The sequence below is a fragment of the Eucyclogobius newberryi genome, unplaced genomic scaffold, assembly GCF_026437365.1.
Source record: "Eucyclogobius newberryi isolate DKJ021-1_F unplaced genomic scaffold, fEucNew1.0.hap1 SCAF_4, whole genome shotgun sequence".
Classification (NCBI taxonomy): Eukaryota; Metazoa; Chordata; class Actinopteri; order Gobiiformes; family Gobiidae; genus Eucyclogobius; species Eucyclogobius newberryi.
This window is the reverse complement of record NW_027316056.1, coordinates 31,749,944-31,766,690: the sequence shown is the minus strand read 5'-3', so window position 1 is coordinate 31,766,690 and position 16,747 is coordinate 31,749,944. Positions and strand designations below refer to the sequence as shown.

Genomic DNA, 16,747 nt, shown 5'->3' with positions numbered 1-16,747 from the left:
ACAAAAAACATGTTTGTGGCGCTTTGAGATGTGGCTAAAGACACAACTTCTGGTTTATTGCCACCTTTTTTGCATGTATTTCACTTATTCATGTAATGCGTTGGATTTGGATAGTGGCAGAAGCATTATGCACTGGAAATATCATATTTTTGGTCTTGATCTGAACTACAGCAGGAAACAGCTGATGCTAACATGCAGCTCAACGTGCGGCTCAACGTGCGGCTCAACGTTCGGCTCAACACATAAGGCTATCATCACTGGAAACACAGGGTTTATGAGAAAGGTCATGAACATATCCACACAATAGAAGGTGGGCGATATGCTGGTAAATGCATAACGCTGCAAGTGTTCAGATAAGGCAGGTTTATCAGTGACTCGAGCTAGAATCCACTGCTTCTCCAAATCTACGGGATCAGATGAATTTGAAATTTCCCCATGTGGGACAATAAAGGAATATCTTATCTTATCTTAGATTTTGGCCCTGGTATGTTCGATGGTCTACACCCGCCTGGCAAGAGTCCGGCCCCCGGCTCCCATGTGGGCGAGTTCATCACTGTCACGGCCTCGTCCTGTGTGTGCTGAGCTGGGTATTTGCTCGTGTGAATTCAGTAGGTCAGGGCCTGAGCACCAAGGTGTGTGTGTGTGTGTGTGTGTGTGTGTGTGTGTGTGTGTGTGTGTGTGTGTGTGTGCGTGCGTGCGTGCGTGTGCGTGTGTGTGTGTGCGTGCGTACGTGTCCATTCAGTAACACATCCATTTCGCTCGGGGCGCCTGAGTGGACAGCCTTCCTTATCGCAGTGGGAGTTGCTGCAGTCCAGGCTGTTTTCAAATATATATATGTTTCATTTGTGAAGAGGGGCTGCAGCCTCGAGGTTCTAGTCTGTTATCCTTATGAGGTACACACCTGTTTAAAGAACATGCTGTACCACTTACAGCGCCTCTGACAGGTTGGATGACTCATTGAACTAAAGTGCTGTTAAGATAAATATATTTAGAATTTTGCTAAAATGAAAATAAAAATCCCCAGAATAGCACATTATTTAGGTTCATAATTTCACTTCCTGTTTGTAATCTATGACATCACACTAGGAAATTACCCAGGAAACACTGGGGAAAAACTCATCTAAAGTCACCATTTTCTTTATTTGACAAATAAAAATAAATGAGAGCGAATTTATTTTGTGGAATTAAAGTTTGAAGGGTCAAAAAATTAGTTTCTTTGTGAAAATTATGCATAAACTTTGAAGGGAATGAGTTTCCCTAGTGTGATGTCACTTCCTGTCATTTTTCTACATATTTTTTTACTTTTCTCCACAAATACCTGCTCGATTGGTGTAAAACTATAAGTTATATGTACAACAGGTATAAATACACCAAATAAAGTCTAAAGTAGAAAATCGTAAAAACCTGTCATAGGCACTTTAAGTTTGGATAAATGATGCAGTGTTATGATGTAAAATGTTGCTTTTCACACTAATATATTCTGTTACTACATAAACAACAACGTGACATTTATTTTCAACGCATAAAGTGATACTCTATTCATTCTATAATAGACTTATGCTGTCATATTGCTTATGTCGTGATGTTAAAGATGCAGTGAGGAACTTTTCAGGTGTGAGGATGGTTCAAGTTTTCTTTATAAATACCAGCGGGTACATTTGTTTGCAAAAGGGATTGTAGCGGTTCAATCACAACAACACATGACACAGTTCACAAATGACTCAGATACATCAGGCTCAACAAGTATGTCTTTCAGGTTTGACACAGATCTGACTTGTAATCTGACTTGGGCGCATCAGCTGCACGTCTTCATGGAGATATTCATTTGTCTGATGTCTGTTACTATGTCAGCCCAGTCCTTGATCGTCATTCATTTCTTTGTGATGGCATTTTTTTCCCTGCCCACAAAAGTATGCTCCAGAGGTATCCATTTATTGTGTCCAGGGCAGGAGTTTTGAGGCCCAAGTATAGACAGTTGTAAAATTGAGTGGGATATCAATGTCAAATGTTCAGTTTTCAGTGTTATTTGTGGTTTGTTTTACCATTTTATGCATTTCCTCATCAATAATTAGAGAAGGAAAGGAATTGCACGCGCACTCACCACAAGAGACTATGTTAATCATTAATACCATGCAGCATGAAATCTAAATTGCATGATGAAGTATCCCCATGTTTTCCTTTGATTTTTAGGAAAGTAACTCTGATCTGAATTCCACCAAATGAAATTGTGACACAGTCGCTCAAAATGACTCTGAATACAACTATCTGGTAGAAGTATTTAGTTAATGTTGGAGAAAAGAGTATCTCATCCTTGGCCTACATCATCAGAGGTACATTACTGCTTACAACGGACTGCATTCTACTAGACTGGAATGCACATATACACAGTCGCAATGTCTTAGGGATCATGTCTCCGGATCATGGGTCCTGCACTGACAGAAATAAACTTCTCCAACAGGGGTGCAAAAGGCTGCATTGTACCCTCATTTATAAGTGTTTGCACCCTCATGTGAGCGTGTAAAATACTGACATGTAATGGAAGATGTATCGTCTTTGCACCCCTTTGAAACTCGGGCGCACCCTCAGCCAGTTTGTTCTGGACCTGTGCCTGGAACTCATGCCACTTCACAACAGTGACGTCCCAGCGCTGGTTCTTTAGCTCCGATTCCCTGACGCCTTTTCAAACAAATCAAAGCAAACACAGTAATCAGACGGCTCCGGACAGGTCGGCCTTGAAAGACGGGTCAAATGCAAGCTCCGGTAAAGCGTATTGTTTTCTACTCGAACTTCGTGACGTCAAATTGCCGCGACGCCGGGTCTGGTTTAATCCCTCGCGGCGTTTTAAGTCGCCTCTCAATACAACCGCTCCAAGAGGAAGATATGAGACGTTTCGCCGTGATCCGCTGAACACTTTGCCTGATTGGTGCGTGCCCGGGCGTGTGGGACCGGACCCCCCGCCGCTCTAACCCTCCTGCTCACATCTGACAGCTCCCCCGCACCGTCTCTGTCTGTGCGCGCCGCTGATAACGATAAGAGGGAGGAAATGGTACAAAATGATAGACGGGAACCGAGGCATGCGATATTCGCTCTGAAAAAAAACAACGTCTGTATAAGAGCTTATCTGCGAGATGGAAAAACAAGATGTCGAACATTAGTTTGGAGTCGAGGCGCGCCACCCGGCCTGACTAGATCTGGCTGGCTGGCCCGGGTAAACAGGAAGCCAACTCGAATTCAAGACTTGTCAAAAGTAATTAAGCCCCATGTGCATCTTCAGATAGGGTTGCCATGGGAACGTGACTTTTAACTCTGCGAAGAGCAAGATCTACAAATAAGGCTTAATAAGTGGAAACACTGCAGATGTGTGAAGCTGTGTGGATGGATGGAGCATGAAGTATGATCGTGATATTAAAATAGGAAAATGTATTAATACATTAGCTTAGAGTTTGTGTTCGATTTATGAAAAGCATTACAAAACCACACATTTAAAGATGACATGATTGTATTGAGCATGTTGGTAACTTGGTGAACACTTTTTGTCATTTCCAGGATGCTGATTTGTAAAATGTATGTTTAATAATTCACAATGTTATATTTTACATTTTAAAAAGGAGTATTTTCCCCCCATGAACGTACAATCATTATTGCAGTTGCCATTGTCAACATTTTGGATTTATAAGACAATATAGACGAACATTATATTGATCAGTGTTAGGGTTGTGTTCAAAATATGATTTTTGTGGCCCGTAGGCTTTAAAGGAGGTGGAATAGTACTTTTGATCTGCTGTTTGTGCTGCTCCTCTGGGCCGAGGTGAGAAGGAGCTGTGGACCTGATCAGAAGCTGATCTGTGCAGAAGATGCTGCTGCAGCATGTTCAGACCATGAAACATACAATACTTTACTAGAATGTGTTCCTTATATTTCTATTTGGATCAGTTGGATGTATGAAGTTATTAGAGCAGAATGGATTTATAAATAAGTGCTTTGTGGATAAACATGACATTTCATACATTTTCTTATCCAGAGTAAAAAAAAAAAAAACATTTGGTAAGGGATCTTCTCAAAATGGGTTGAAGCTAAAAAGACGTAATTTTTTTCGTCTCTCTCTGGACCCCCTCCCCCCTCAAAAGACGAAAGACTGGCTTCACATAAAATGTTAACGCGTTGATAAAACGATAGTAGCTTGATAAACCCTGCTCACCTTTAGTCCCTGAACATCCTTTGGTATGTTTATCAGTAGAAGTTATGAACTCTCCAAATAATGTCACCTGTTGCACATGTTTGTTTACTCAATCCACATGGTCCACGGCGCATCGTGGCCAGCGCGGGGAGTGGGGCGGGTTCTCCCTCGTACGGGCCACTGCGCGCCGTGATCACAACAAACCGTGCGCACGGGCCGCGGTGCGCGCCGCGGTGGGCCGCCGTGCTCCCCTGTACACACTCCCCGTGCTCCGCGCCTCACCCACCGCCTAATGTTGGCCTAATGCTCGTTCAGAGATTTTTAGCATTTCAAAACAATTACTGCCACAACGATGTATTGAAGCTTCAAAGCAACAAAAAGACGAAATGTAGGTCCCCCCCCCCCAAGAGGAAAAATATTACGTCTTTTCAGCTTCAACCCATTTTGAGATGATCCCTAAATTTTTAAGACCCTTTATAAAAAAAAAATTCTGGATACGTATTGTAATGAGGGAATTGTATCGGAATATACAAGTATCGGGATACGTATCGTGACCCCTGTATCAAGATACGTATCGTATCGCGAGGGCAATACCCAGTCCTATTCAATGTATTGGATTGTAACTGGTTATTAAAGAAATATGGTTGCCTAAATCTGCTTTGGAAATGAAGATAAAATGTCATTTGTATCACCTTCATTATACATCAAAGATACAAAAATCACCTCTGAGATTGTAATACTTCAAATCATCCCAAGACTGAAATGTATTGTTCTAATGTAATTGTTGGCATGTCCTACAATACACAAACTATTCAAATGGGACATGACACATTGACTCAGTATGGAATCAAGCAAAACGGTTACATAAACCAAACATGTGTTTAAGTTATAATGGGTCATTTGTTTTTTGTAACTTAGTGGCGAGAAATTTAACACAAAACACACACGTCCCACTGACCAAAACAGCCATTTCTCCTTCTCACCACGTGTAAATAATGAGTCAACACACACAGAACTGAGTGATGCCAATTTTACTTTGGGAAAAACGTTTGACAGCTTTTATGTCGGCAAAAATATGACACTCCCACACTTACTGAAAACAACAGAAAGACTAAACATACAATCATGCATTCTTTTTTCACTCAAACTACAAAAAAACAAAAACACCCAGTTAACACACTGGTGCCACCGAGACACAAAACAGTGGTGCTGCCAGTCACAAACTTGTTTTTCTTGCCCCAAAGGCACAACACGTTCAGTTTGTTCTGCTGGAAGAGTGAACATGAACTTATCAGGCTAAAAACAGGATTTAAAAAGTTTGAGCCAAGTCACAAGTGCATCGTTAATGTGCTTTAAATGGATGCCAATAATTAACAGGATAAAAAGCAACATCCTCCACTCTCAACACGGCAGCAGACGACTTGTTGAACTGTAAAACTCTTTATAAAACCGCATTCAAAGTCAGTATTTGGCAGTTCCCGTGTTCAGTCCTTGTACTCCGTGTACTTCTTGGCGGAGCCGTGCACCTTGCCCGCGGGGTACTTCTGCCGGTTCAGCGCCATCTTCGCGAGCACGGCGCGCGGCAGGTCCACGCGGCACTTCTCCGCGAGCTCCAGCAGGTAGATGAGCACGTCGCTGAGCTCGTGCGCCAGCTGCTCGCGCTCGCCGTCGCTCCAGCCCGGCAGCCCCTCCGCCGCCTCGCCCTTCCACTGGAACAACTCCGCCACCTCGCCCACCTCGCCCACCATGGCCAGGAGCAGGTTGCGCGGCTGGTGGAACTGGCTCCAGTCGCGCTCGTCGGTGAACTCCGCCTGCAGCCGCCGCACGTCCTCCATGGTGGGCGCCGGGCTGAACGCGAACCGCTCCGCGCCGCCGCCGTTCCGCAGCGGCGCCGTGGACGGAGACGACGGTTCCGTTGTTGTTGTTGTCGTGGTGGTGACGCCGTTCACCGTTAACTCCTCGCCGTTAAGCCCGCGGGAGTCTTTACCGTTGCCAGCCATCATTTTCTCCCGGTAAAAGTTGCAGCTCGATCGCAGCCGTGTCAGCGACGGAACTTATCCTCCCGCCAGTTGACGAATGCCGGATGTGACGCAACTTCCGTAGAAAGCTCACCGCGTCTGCGACTCGGGATTTGTAGTTATTTCTCCGCGAACTGTCCACTCGGCTCCAGCGTTCGCGGACACTTCCAAAAACTACAATTCCCATTCACAACATTGACGTGCGCGACAGACGGAAGCATGGCGGCCCCCGGAGCAGCCGCAAGTGCACTTCTGTGTCATTTTAATAAACACAGGCGTCGTTTGTATCCTATTTCTTTGTTTTTATGCAGAAGAATAAGTGTATCAGCAGCAACGCGCAATAGTCAGCCACAAGCGAAGCCGAAAAGGTACGACAACCGGCTCGAGGTTGATATTTCCCCTTGTGTCCTTAGCAACACAACGCTGTCAGATGTATTTATCAACATTATATTGCACATTATAAAGGTCTAATTCAAAGTTTCTGTTATGCTTTCAAGTTTAAACGTTAAAAAAGTGCTTAATTTAGCATTTTAAGAATGTAATTTTGGGGAAACTAAACAAAAGGCTAATTCTGCATAATTCTGTATAACAAGTGATCTGTTCTTCTGTATCTACCTCTGTATCTACCTGCGTTGCACCAATGAAATTTCCCCATGTGGGACAATAAAGGATTATCTTATCTTATCTTATCTTAATAATGTGCATCCAGGTATTATAATGTAAGGATATTCCACCATTGTGTACGCGCTGTAGCTGTAGTCTGTAGATTCATTGATGTCTTCTTTAAAGTCTTTAAAGTGCTGTATTTTGTGTGTTTTGTGTGTGTTTGTGTCGCAGCTCTCTTCAGCCGCTGGTGGCCGTGGTGGGATTAGAGATCCACGCTCAGATCCGCTCCGACACCAAACTGTTCTCCGCCTCGCCCGTTCGCTTCTCCTCGCCCCCGAACTCCCTGGTGTCGTTCTTTGACGCGTCCTTGCCCGGCACGTTACCCGTACGTCACTCGAACTCTTGTGCTCTGGACGCGGGCTGAAGCCGAAGTCGGTTTAATCGAGAGTCGCGACAAAAGGATTACTGAAATATCAGCTAGTGCTGAGCTGGTGGTGGAGTCGTTTAAGATGTAGCACTTATGCCAGGTTCTGTGCGGCCGGCCTCAGCGCTGTGAGAGCAAATACCGGCTCAGACAATTTGCTGAAAGTCTTCCCTGCTCTTCTGCCCCACAAAAATGTATTTATTATTTGAATCATTGTTATCTGGACAATACACAGACTCTAAAAAGTGGGTTTATGACTCAGGAAAGTAGCACATTTTGTGTTTTTGATTAAAAAAAAGAGTTTGTTGGTAAGTGTACTCAAACAAGACGTTCTCAGGGAGCATCTTTTTTGTGAAAATCGAATTATTCATGATCTGTTAGATAAAGATATTTTACTTGATAAGAATTTGAATTTCAACCAGAAGGTAATTGGTTCAGATTTCACTGGCGGTGTACGGTTGTTTGGATTGGTAAAAACTGTTTTTTTTGTCCCACAATGGGGAAATTCCAGTTCAAGAATCAGACAATCAACAATCAGGATAAATATCTATTAAATATAGACTTAGCTCTAACGCAGATTGTTCAGGTACAGCAAAAATATAAGGCAACAAAACCCTTCTGTTCAATAAGTGAGTCTCTATGTACAGTGCTGCATATGGACAGAATAAATTGCAGATAAAGTGACCAATGAGTTGTACCAGTGAGGATTCATATTATGTAACAGTACTGGACATGATGATTACTACAGAGGATGGCACGTATTCAGGACTAGCAGTGTTTATTGTACTGTTTGTTGTGCAGCTGGTAAGACACTGCCATTACCCAGCATTAAATGTCTTTGCAAACAAGCTGTACACCAGAATCAGATCAGGAAATAGAACTTGTGTAAACATCTGCTTTGCTGTAGAAATGAAACGGAAGCAGCCAAAGTAAAACATAATACTCTACTGAAAAACATTGAGATGATGTGTTATTGGCATACATTAAAGAAGGCGTATTATGTTTTTTTAATGCGTCTTTAGGTCCTGAACAAGCGATGCGTCGAGGCTGCGGTCATGACGGCCCTTGCTCTCGGCTGCTCCATCAACCAAAAGTCCCTGTTCGACCGGAAACACTACTTCTACGCCGACCTCCCCGTAAGTACAGCAACCGACCGTACTGTAGGCGTCGTCCTGTACATTATCCCACTCTGCCGAACCGAACCGTCGACTTGTCCTCGAGTTCCCCCCAGTGAACTCCGGCGGCGTAATTGTTGATGCGAGGGAGTCTTGCTGACATTATCCACTGGTCGTTTGCCTCTCTGCCGCTCATTTCGAGAGACACGCTTTTAAACGCACCGTCGTTTGAGTCTTTGAGTCGCTCTACTGAAGTTTACAAAGTACTATAGCTGCTAAATGGATTCTCGCCGATAGACAGCGACTCGAGGAGTATATATGTGTATGTGGCGCTATTACAGACTTCAACAAGCCATTTCTTTAAAGTACCTGCCGTTGTTTTCTAATGGTTTTGTTGCTTTGGGATAATACAAGCCAAATATCCCCTCTGCAGTGCTATAAAAGACACAGGAGCTTGGATCAATTAAGAAATGCTGCAAGTGCTTACGGGACAGAAGTCTTGATACTTTCCCATTGTTTTCTTCAATTTGCTTGTCAAATAGTGAGGCACGAGCTTCTCAATAATGTCATGTATTTGTGAAGCATATTTTCTGTCTTCGTTTTGGCTTTAATGGGTTAGATTGAAGTTGAGAACACACTGTACATACTACTACTGTACATACTACTACTATTGTACACACTACTACTCTATATACTACTACTACTGTACATACTACTACTGTACATACTACTACTATTGTACACACTACTACTGTACATACTACTACTGTACATACTACTACTATTGTACACACTACTACTGTACATACTACTACTGTACATACTACTACTATTGTACACACTACTACTCTACATACTACTACTACTGTACATACTACTACTGTACATACTACTACTATTGTACACACTACTATTGTATACACTACTACTGTACATACTACTACTACTGTACATACTACTACTGTACATACTACTACTGTACATACTACTACTATTGTACACACTACTACTGTACACACTACTACTGTTTATACTACTACTGTACATACTACTACTGTACATTGTACTACTATTGTACACACTACTACTGTACATACTACTACTATTGTACACACTACTACTGTACATACTATTACTACTGTACATACTACTACTGTACATACTACTACTGTACATACTACTACTATTGTACACACTACTACTGTACACACTACTACTGTTTATACTACTACTGTACATACTACTACTGTACATTGTACTACTATTGTACACACTACTACTGTACATACTACTACTATTGTACACACTACTACTGTACATACTATTACTACTGTACATACTACTACTGTACATACTACTACTATTGTACACACTACTACTGTACATACTACTACTACTATACATACTACTACTGTACATACTACTACTACTGTACATACTACTACTATTGTACACAATACTACTACTGTACACACTACTACTACTGTACATACTACTACTATTGTACACACTACTATTGTACATACTACTACTACTACTGTACATACTACTACTACTGTACATACTACTACTATTGTACATACTACTACTACTGTACATACTACTACTACTGTACATACTACTACTATTGTACACACTACTACTACTGTACACACTACTACTATTGTACACACTACTATTGTACATACTACTACTACTACTGTAAATACTACTACTACTGTACATACTACTACTACTGTACATACTACTACTACTACTACTACTGTACATACTTCTACTATTGTACATACTACTACTGTACATACTTCTACTACTACTGAACATACTACTACTACTGTACATACTACTACTACTACTACTGTACATCCAACTAATATTGTACATACTACTACTGTACATACTACTACTACTGTACATACTACTACTACTGTACACACTACTACTGTACACACTACTACTGTACATACTACTACTATTGTATATACTACTACTGTACATACTACTACTGTACATACAACTACTATTGTACACACTACTATTGTATACACTACTACTGTACATACTACTACTACTGTACATACTACTACTACGGTACATACTACTACTGTACATACTACTACTATTGTACACACTACTACTGTACATACTACTACTGTACATACTACTACTGTACATTGTACTACTATTGTACACACTACTACTGTACATACTACTACTATTGTACACACTACCACTGTACATACTACTACTACTGTACATACTACTACTGTACATACTACTACTATTGTACACACTACTACTGTACATACTACTACTACTGTACATACTACTACTGTACATACTACTACTACTGTACATACTACTACTATTGTACACACTACTACTGTACATACTACTACTACTGTACATACTACTACTACTGTACATACTACTACTATTGTACATACTACTACTACTGTACATACTACTACTATTGTACATACTACTACTGTACATACTACTACTACTACTGTACATACTACTACTACTGTACATACTACTACTGTACATACTACTACTACTGTACATACTACTACTATTGTACACACTACTACTGTACATACTACTACTACTGTACATACTACTACTGTACATACTACTACTACTGTACATACTACTACTATTGTACATACTACTACTGTACATACTACTACTACTACTGTACATACTACTACTATTGTACATACTACTACTACTACTGTACATGCTACTACTACTGTACATACTACTATTGTACATACTACTACTGTACATACTACTACTACTACTACTACTGTACATACTACTACTATTGTACATACTACTACTACTACTGTACATACTACTACTACTGTACATACTACTACTACTGTTCATACTACTACTGTACATACTACTACTCTACATACTACTACTGTTCATACTACCACCTTACTGTTCATACTACTACTGTACACAATACTACTGTTCATACTACTATTGTACATACTACTACTGTTGTACATACTACTACTGTAGATACTACTACTGTACATACTACTACTGTTCATACTACTACTGTACATACTACTTCTGTACACACTACTACTGTACACACTACTACTGTACACACTACTACTGTTCATACTACTACTGTTCATACTACTACTATACACAATACTATCGTTCATACTACTACTGTACACAATACTACCGTTCATACTACTACTGTTCATACTACTACTGTTCATACTACTACTGTACATACTACTACTGTACATACTACCACCTTACTGTTCATACTACTACTGTTCATACTACTACTATACACAATACTACCGTTCATACCACTACTGTTCATACTACTACTACTACTGTACATACTACTACTACTGTACATACTACTACTGTACATACTACTACTACTACTACTGTACATACTACTACTACTGTACATACTACTACTATTGTACATACTACTACTGTACATACTACTACTACTGTACATACTACTACTACTGTACATACTACTACTACTACTGTACATACTACTACTACTGTAGATACTACTACTGTACATACTACTACTGTTCATACTACTACTGTACATACTACTTCTGTACATAATACTATTCTACATACTACTACTGTTCATACTACTACTGTACATACTACTACTGTTCATACTACCACCTTACTGTTCATACTACCACTGTACACAATACTGCTGTACATACTACTACTGTTGTACATACTACTACTGTAGATACTACTACTGTACATACTACTACTGTTCATACTACTACTGTACATACTACTTCTGTACATACTACTACTGTACACACTACTACTGTTCATACTACTACTGTTCATACTACTACTATACACAATACTACTGTTTATACTACTACTGTACACAATACTACCGTTCATACTACTACTGTACACAATACTACCGTTCATACCACTACTGTTCATACTACTACTGTTCATACTACTACTATTGTACATACTACTACTGTACACACTACTACTGTTTATACTACTACTGTACACACTGCTACTGTTCATACTACTACAGTACACACTACTACTGTTCATACTACTCTTCATACTACTACTCAAGTCCCCGCTCTTCACAGTAATTGAGCTCTCAGAAGGCAAAGTTCCTCGTACCCTTGGAGCCTGAAGGTAGTTCTGCTGCAGATGTGAGTGACGGGTTCAGATGTAAAGGACAAATGTCAAGGGAACTCTAAAATGACAGAGACCTCTTTCAAGTGTTGAATTCTTCTGGGGAGGAGGGTTCAACGCTAGGAATTGTTAGATTGTAGATGACGGCTCATTCAATTGTTAAAATATCTCCTGGGATAGAGCAATTCACTCAGCGGAAAAGAGTAGTGGTGAATTAAGACATTTTTATTTACTTCTTGCTTTACTGTACATAATGAGTTTCTTGCTCCATTTTATATTCTAAGCTCCTCAACATGGCACCACAACCGCTTAAAGTTTTAAATGATACATCAGAATCACTAGATGAATACACCATGGCGCTGCCCTCTTCATCGACCTCTTTAAAGCCTTTGACCCTCTAGACCGCACTGTGCTTGAACAAAAGTTGCACAGTATTGGACTCTCACATCACATTGTCTGACAGGTCACGGTGTAAAGGTTCAGAACCACAAATATTTTTTTTTTACCGTATTTTCCGGACTATAAGTCGCACCGGAGTACAAGTCGCACTAGCCAAAACATGCATAATAGAGAAGAAAAAAACATATTCAAGTTGCATTGGAGTATGAAAAGCGGTTGCAAGTGTGAAAATAACAAATCATATCACATATAAGTCGCTCCGGAGTATAAGTATATAAGTATAAATATAAGTATAATTCGCACCCCGGCCAAAACTATGAAAAAAGGTGCGACTTATAGTCTGGAAAATACAGTAATCATTTAAAACCTCGTTTCTTATTTAAAACAATTACTAAGAATGTTTTGGCCCATAGGTTTGATTAGACAGGACAGTTTTAGTGTGAAATGGGGATGAGAGACAGGTAGGACATGTAGAAACTCAAAACTCACAGTACTCGGGCCTGGCATATGTGCTGCGGTCTCAACCTCTAAGTAAAGGTATCCAATGGCTACCAAATGACCAACAATGAGAATAATCAGGATTGTATAGTCATTTGAAATATAATCGACCACTGCCAAAAAAAAAGAAATATTTATAAGTGGTATCTTTTAAAATAAAGTCATATTACAGTAATGCTGTCTTAACATTCAGCCGACAAAACTTACGAAATGGCGCTTATTAAAATGTGTGTATTTCAGTCGTTTTTAGCGTGTGGATTAAATGTGTTCAGATGTTCTAATTCCCTGCTTGAAACACCACTTGTTTTACACCACTTCACGTTATATATTTAGAGGGAAATATATTGTTGTCTTATTTAAAAGAGACAGCGGTATATTTCTATCATCAGGATACATCATCTCCCCTCTTGTGTGTACTCTCTCCAAATTCCCCCTTAAAATCCCCTCCAGAAGTGTCAGGATTACCGCCGGCTCCCTCTTGCTCTCCGCCGTGTTTACCCAAGATTGCATCACCTCCATCGGATCCGTTCTCAGTTGTTGACACGCGCAGCATGGACGATAATGCCAGATTACACTTTCTATCCGCCGCCAAACACCTCCACGACACAGGCAGGGCGGCTCCAAACACCCTTTTGTTTACCGCGCGGCTTTGGCCCCATCTGCTGCGCAGAGAGAAGCCTACGTAGGTCGAGTTTGTGATATTAAAGAGTTTTATCTCATGGTTTTGTTCAGCGGGTCAGGGGGGTTTGGCCCATACATTTGCCATATTGATCATCTCGTTTATACGGTATTTTCTGGACTATAAGTCGCACCGAAGTGCATCTCAAGTGTTAATTTTCCTTTAAATAGATCGTTGGTCTGTTCTCTTCTTTTGGTGAGGACAGTATTACAAGGAATAAACTATTACCATACTTTATTATACTCCGGTGTGACTATATATAAGTCGCACCAGCCAAAAAATGCATAATAGAGAAGATTTTTTTTTATAAAAGTTGCACTGGAGTATGAAATGCAGTTGCAAGTGTGAAAATAACAAATAATATCACATATAAGTCACTCCGGAGTATAAGTATTCATGTAAGAATAAATCACACCCCGGCCTAAACTATGAAAAAAGGAAAATACAGTTGTCCTCTCAACTGAAAAGAATCATGATGGTGGGTGTATATAGTGCTACAACTTTTAATACTTAACAACTATTGTCATCCTTTTGGTCAGTCCCAAGATTAAAAAAAAAAATTGAATCTTTGAAAAACTGGAGAAAACAGGAATTAGAGACTATTCCCTAACGATCTCTCTATAATGCGATGTTCCCGTGAAACCCAATGGATAAACAAGCTTAATTACACTTGGGTCATTTTACTTTTCATTTCATTAATTAAACTTCAGCAATCAGTAGTTGTAAAGCAAAGGGCGTGACTCGGGGCGGAAATGATCGCGCTGTTTGAAAAATACAGTTGTAAATTGCCTCGTACATTATTGAAACGGTCCACAAAAGCCCTGATTGCGTTTTGTAAAACACCACAGTTGCTCATTAAATGATTAATGGGGTTGTCTGACGAGGGTTCCTTCTTCAGAATTGGATTAGCTGCAGAACATGAGAGGGCCGCGTGAGGACGGGTGACAAATGACCCGTAGAGCGCATAAGGAGCCCACGTGAACTACTTTGAATACTGCTTAAGTCATGACAGTCTCTAATTGTACAGCTGTTCAGTCTTTAATTCATGTGTTTGTCTCTCTGTAAAGGTTCTGTTATAGTTTCTACCAGTATGCTTATTATTGTTATTAGAAGTATTGTGCCATCTTGATTTTCTCTTTTGAGAGTTCACGCTTCAAGTCGATTGGTTGAATGCACCTGTCACTTTGAGCGTCACGGAGGTCGACCAATCGGAGGAGTGGATCCTAGCGTTACCGTTAAGGATGCAGACCTAAACCCACGTTCAGGTTCAAGTCCGGATTCGAATCCAGAGGTTTAGGTTCAGGTCCGGACCTAATGAGTCCGGCTGAACTCATGCCATTTTTGCATAATGTTATAACAGCATAACACAAGCTACTTGGCTCAATTAAGTTGAAGACACATGAACAAGGACTTCTATCAAACACAGGGCTTAACTGCAGACTGAAATAAACTAAATTTATCTGGTTTATTCACTGTTTATTAAAGGTGCCATAACGTGCTTTTTTTCACGTTTCGTAGTCTATCCTAAGTGTATAATTGACAATAATAAGGGTTGTGCAACACCCTTAACATAATAGTTAAGAAATATCACCCAGACCTTGGACCCCCTCACCAACCCGGAAATGCAGACGGCTTGGTTTGATATTCGCCCCCACCCTTGCGAAGAGCGATCTGGCTCCCCCGCCCAACCCGTGAGTAGTCTCAGAGCGCGTGTGTGCCCCGCCCACCCGTGAGCCCCACAGCTGTCTGTTCCTGTATCTATAGATATATAGATATATAGATATATATATATATATATAGATATATATAGATAGATAGATAGATACCAAACATATAGATACCAAACATAGTTTGGTCACAGGACGTTGCAGAATACCAGTCTTAGTTTTAATAAGAGCACTTCGCACTAATCCTTTACTTCCAGGCGTTGTTTGCAGGACCCGTCCTAGGATCCATGAGTTCCTGGGAGCCGTGTGATCCACGACAACAACAACATCACCTGGTTGTAAATTTCTTTTGACTTTGTTCCATTTGTTTCTTTGCTGCATTATTGGGAGATATTCTCTGACCCATTTTCTCCAAAAAAGGTCAGCGAGGTACTGCACTTGTCTCCATCTTTTCCTAGAGTATATGTCATCTTTGTCAAATAATCCTGGAGGCAGAACAGGCTTAGTTTTAAGCAGCAGGAGATGGTTTGGTGTTAATGGTTCCACATCATTTTTGTCATCTGTTACTGTTGTGATGGGCATGTCATTCATTATTGCTTCCACTTCGCAGAGCACTGTTTGTAGGGCCTCATCATCCATGACTTGTTCCTTCATTATAGAGCACAATATCCTTTTCAGAGTTCGGATAAGTCTCTCCCATACACCTCCATGGTGGGCTCCTCCTGCAGGGTTGAATATCCAGTTTATGCCTTTGTTTAGGAGTGTTTCACTAATCTTGTCGTGATTTAACTCTTCCAGTGATCTTTTAAGTTCTTTATCTGCACCAACGAGGTTTGTGCCTTGGTCTGATCTGATACTTGATACAGTTCCTCTGCGACATATGAATCTTCGGACTGCATTTATACATGAGCTCGTGTCCAGACTGCTGGCTACTTCCAAATGCACTGCTCGAGTGTTTAAACAAGTGAAGATTACA

The 16,747-nt window shown here is 40.7% G+C and overlaps 2 protein-coding genes across 2 annotated transcripts in view; one reads left to right on the top strand and one right to left on the bottom strand.

The window, feature by feature from the left end:
* Nucleotides 1-5,483: 5,483 nt before the first annotated feature.
* dctpp1 (dCTP pyrophosphatase 1) lies at nt 5,484-6,192 on the bottom strand. The gene has a single exon (XM_072464003.1). The coding sequence runs from the start codon at nt 6,178-6,180 to the stop codon at nt 5,662-5,664; it is 519 nt and encodes a 172-aa protein (XP_072320104.1). The 5' UTR covers nt 6,181-6,192; the 3' UTR covers nt 5,484-5,661.
* Nucleotides 6,193-6,363: 171 nt separating this feature from the next.
* Nucleotides 6,364-16,747, top strand: part of gatb (glutamyl-tRNA(Gln) amidotransferase, subunit B) — a 38,207-nt gene continuing 27,823 nt past the window's right edge. Inside the window, exons 1-3 of the mRNA XM_072463993.1 lie at nt 6,364-6,563; nt 7,033-7,186; nt 8,248-8,361. Coding sequence (XP_072320094.1) covers nt 6,415-6,563; nt 7,033-7,186; nt 8,248-8,361 — 417 coding nt within the window. The 5' untranslated portion in view covers nt 6,364-6,414. The remainder of the gene's footprint in view (nt 6,564-7,032; nt 7,187-8,247; nt 8,362-16,747) is intronic.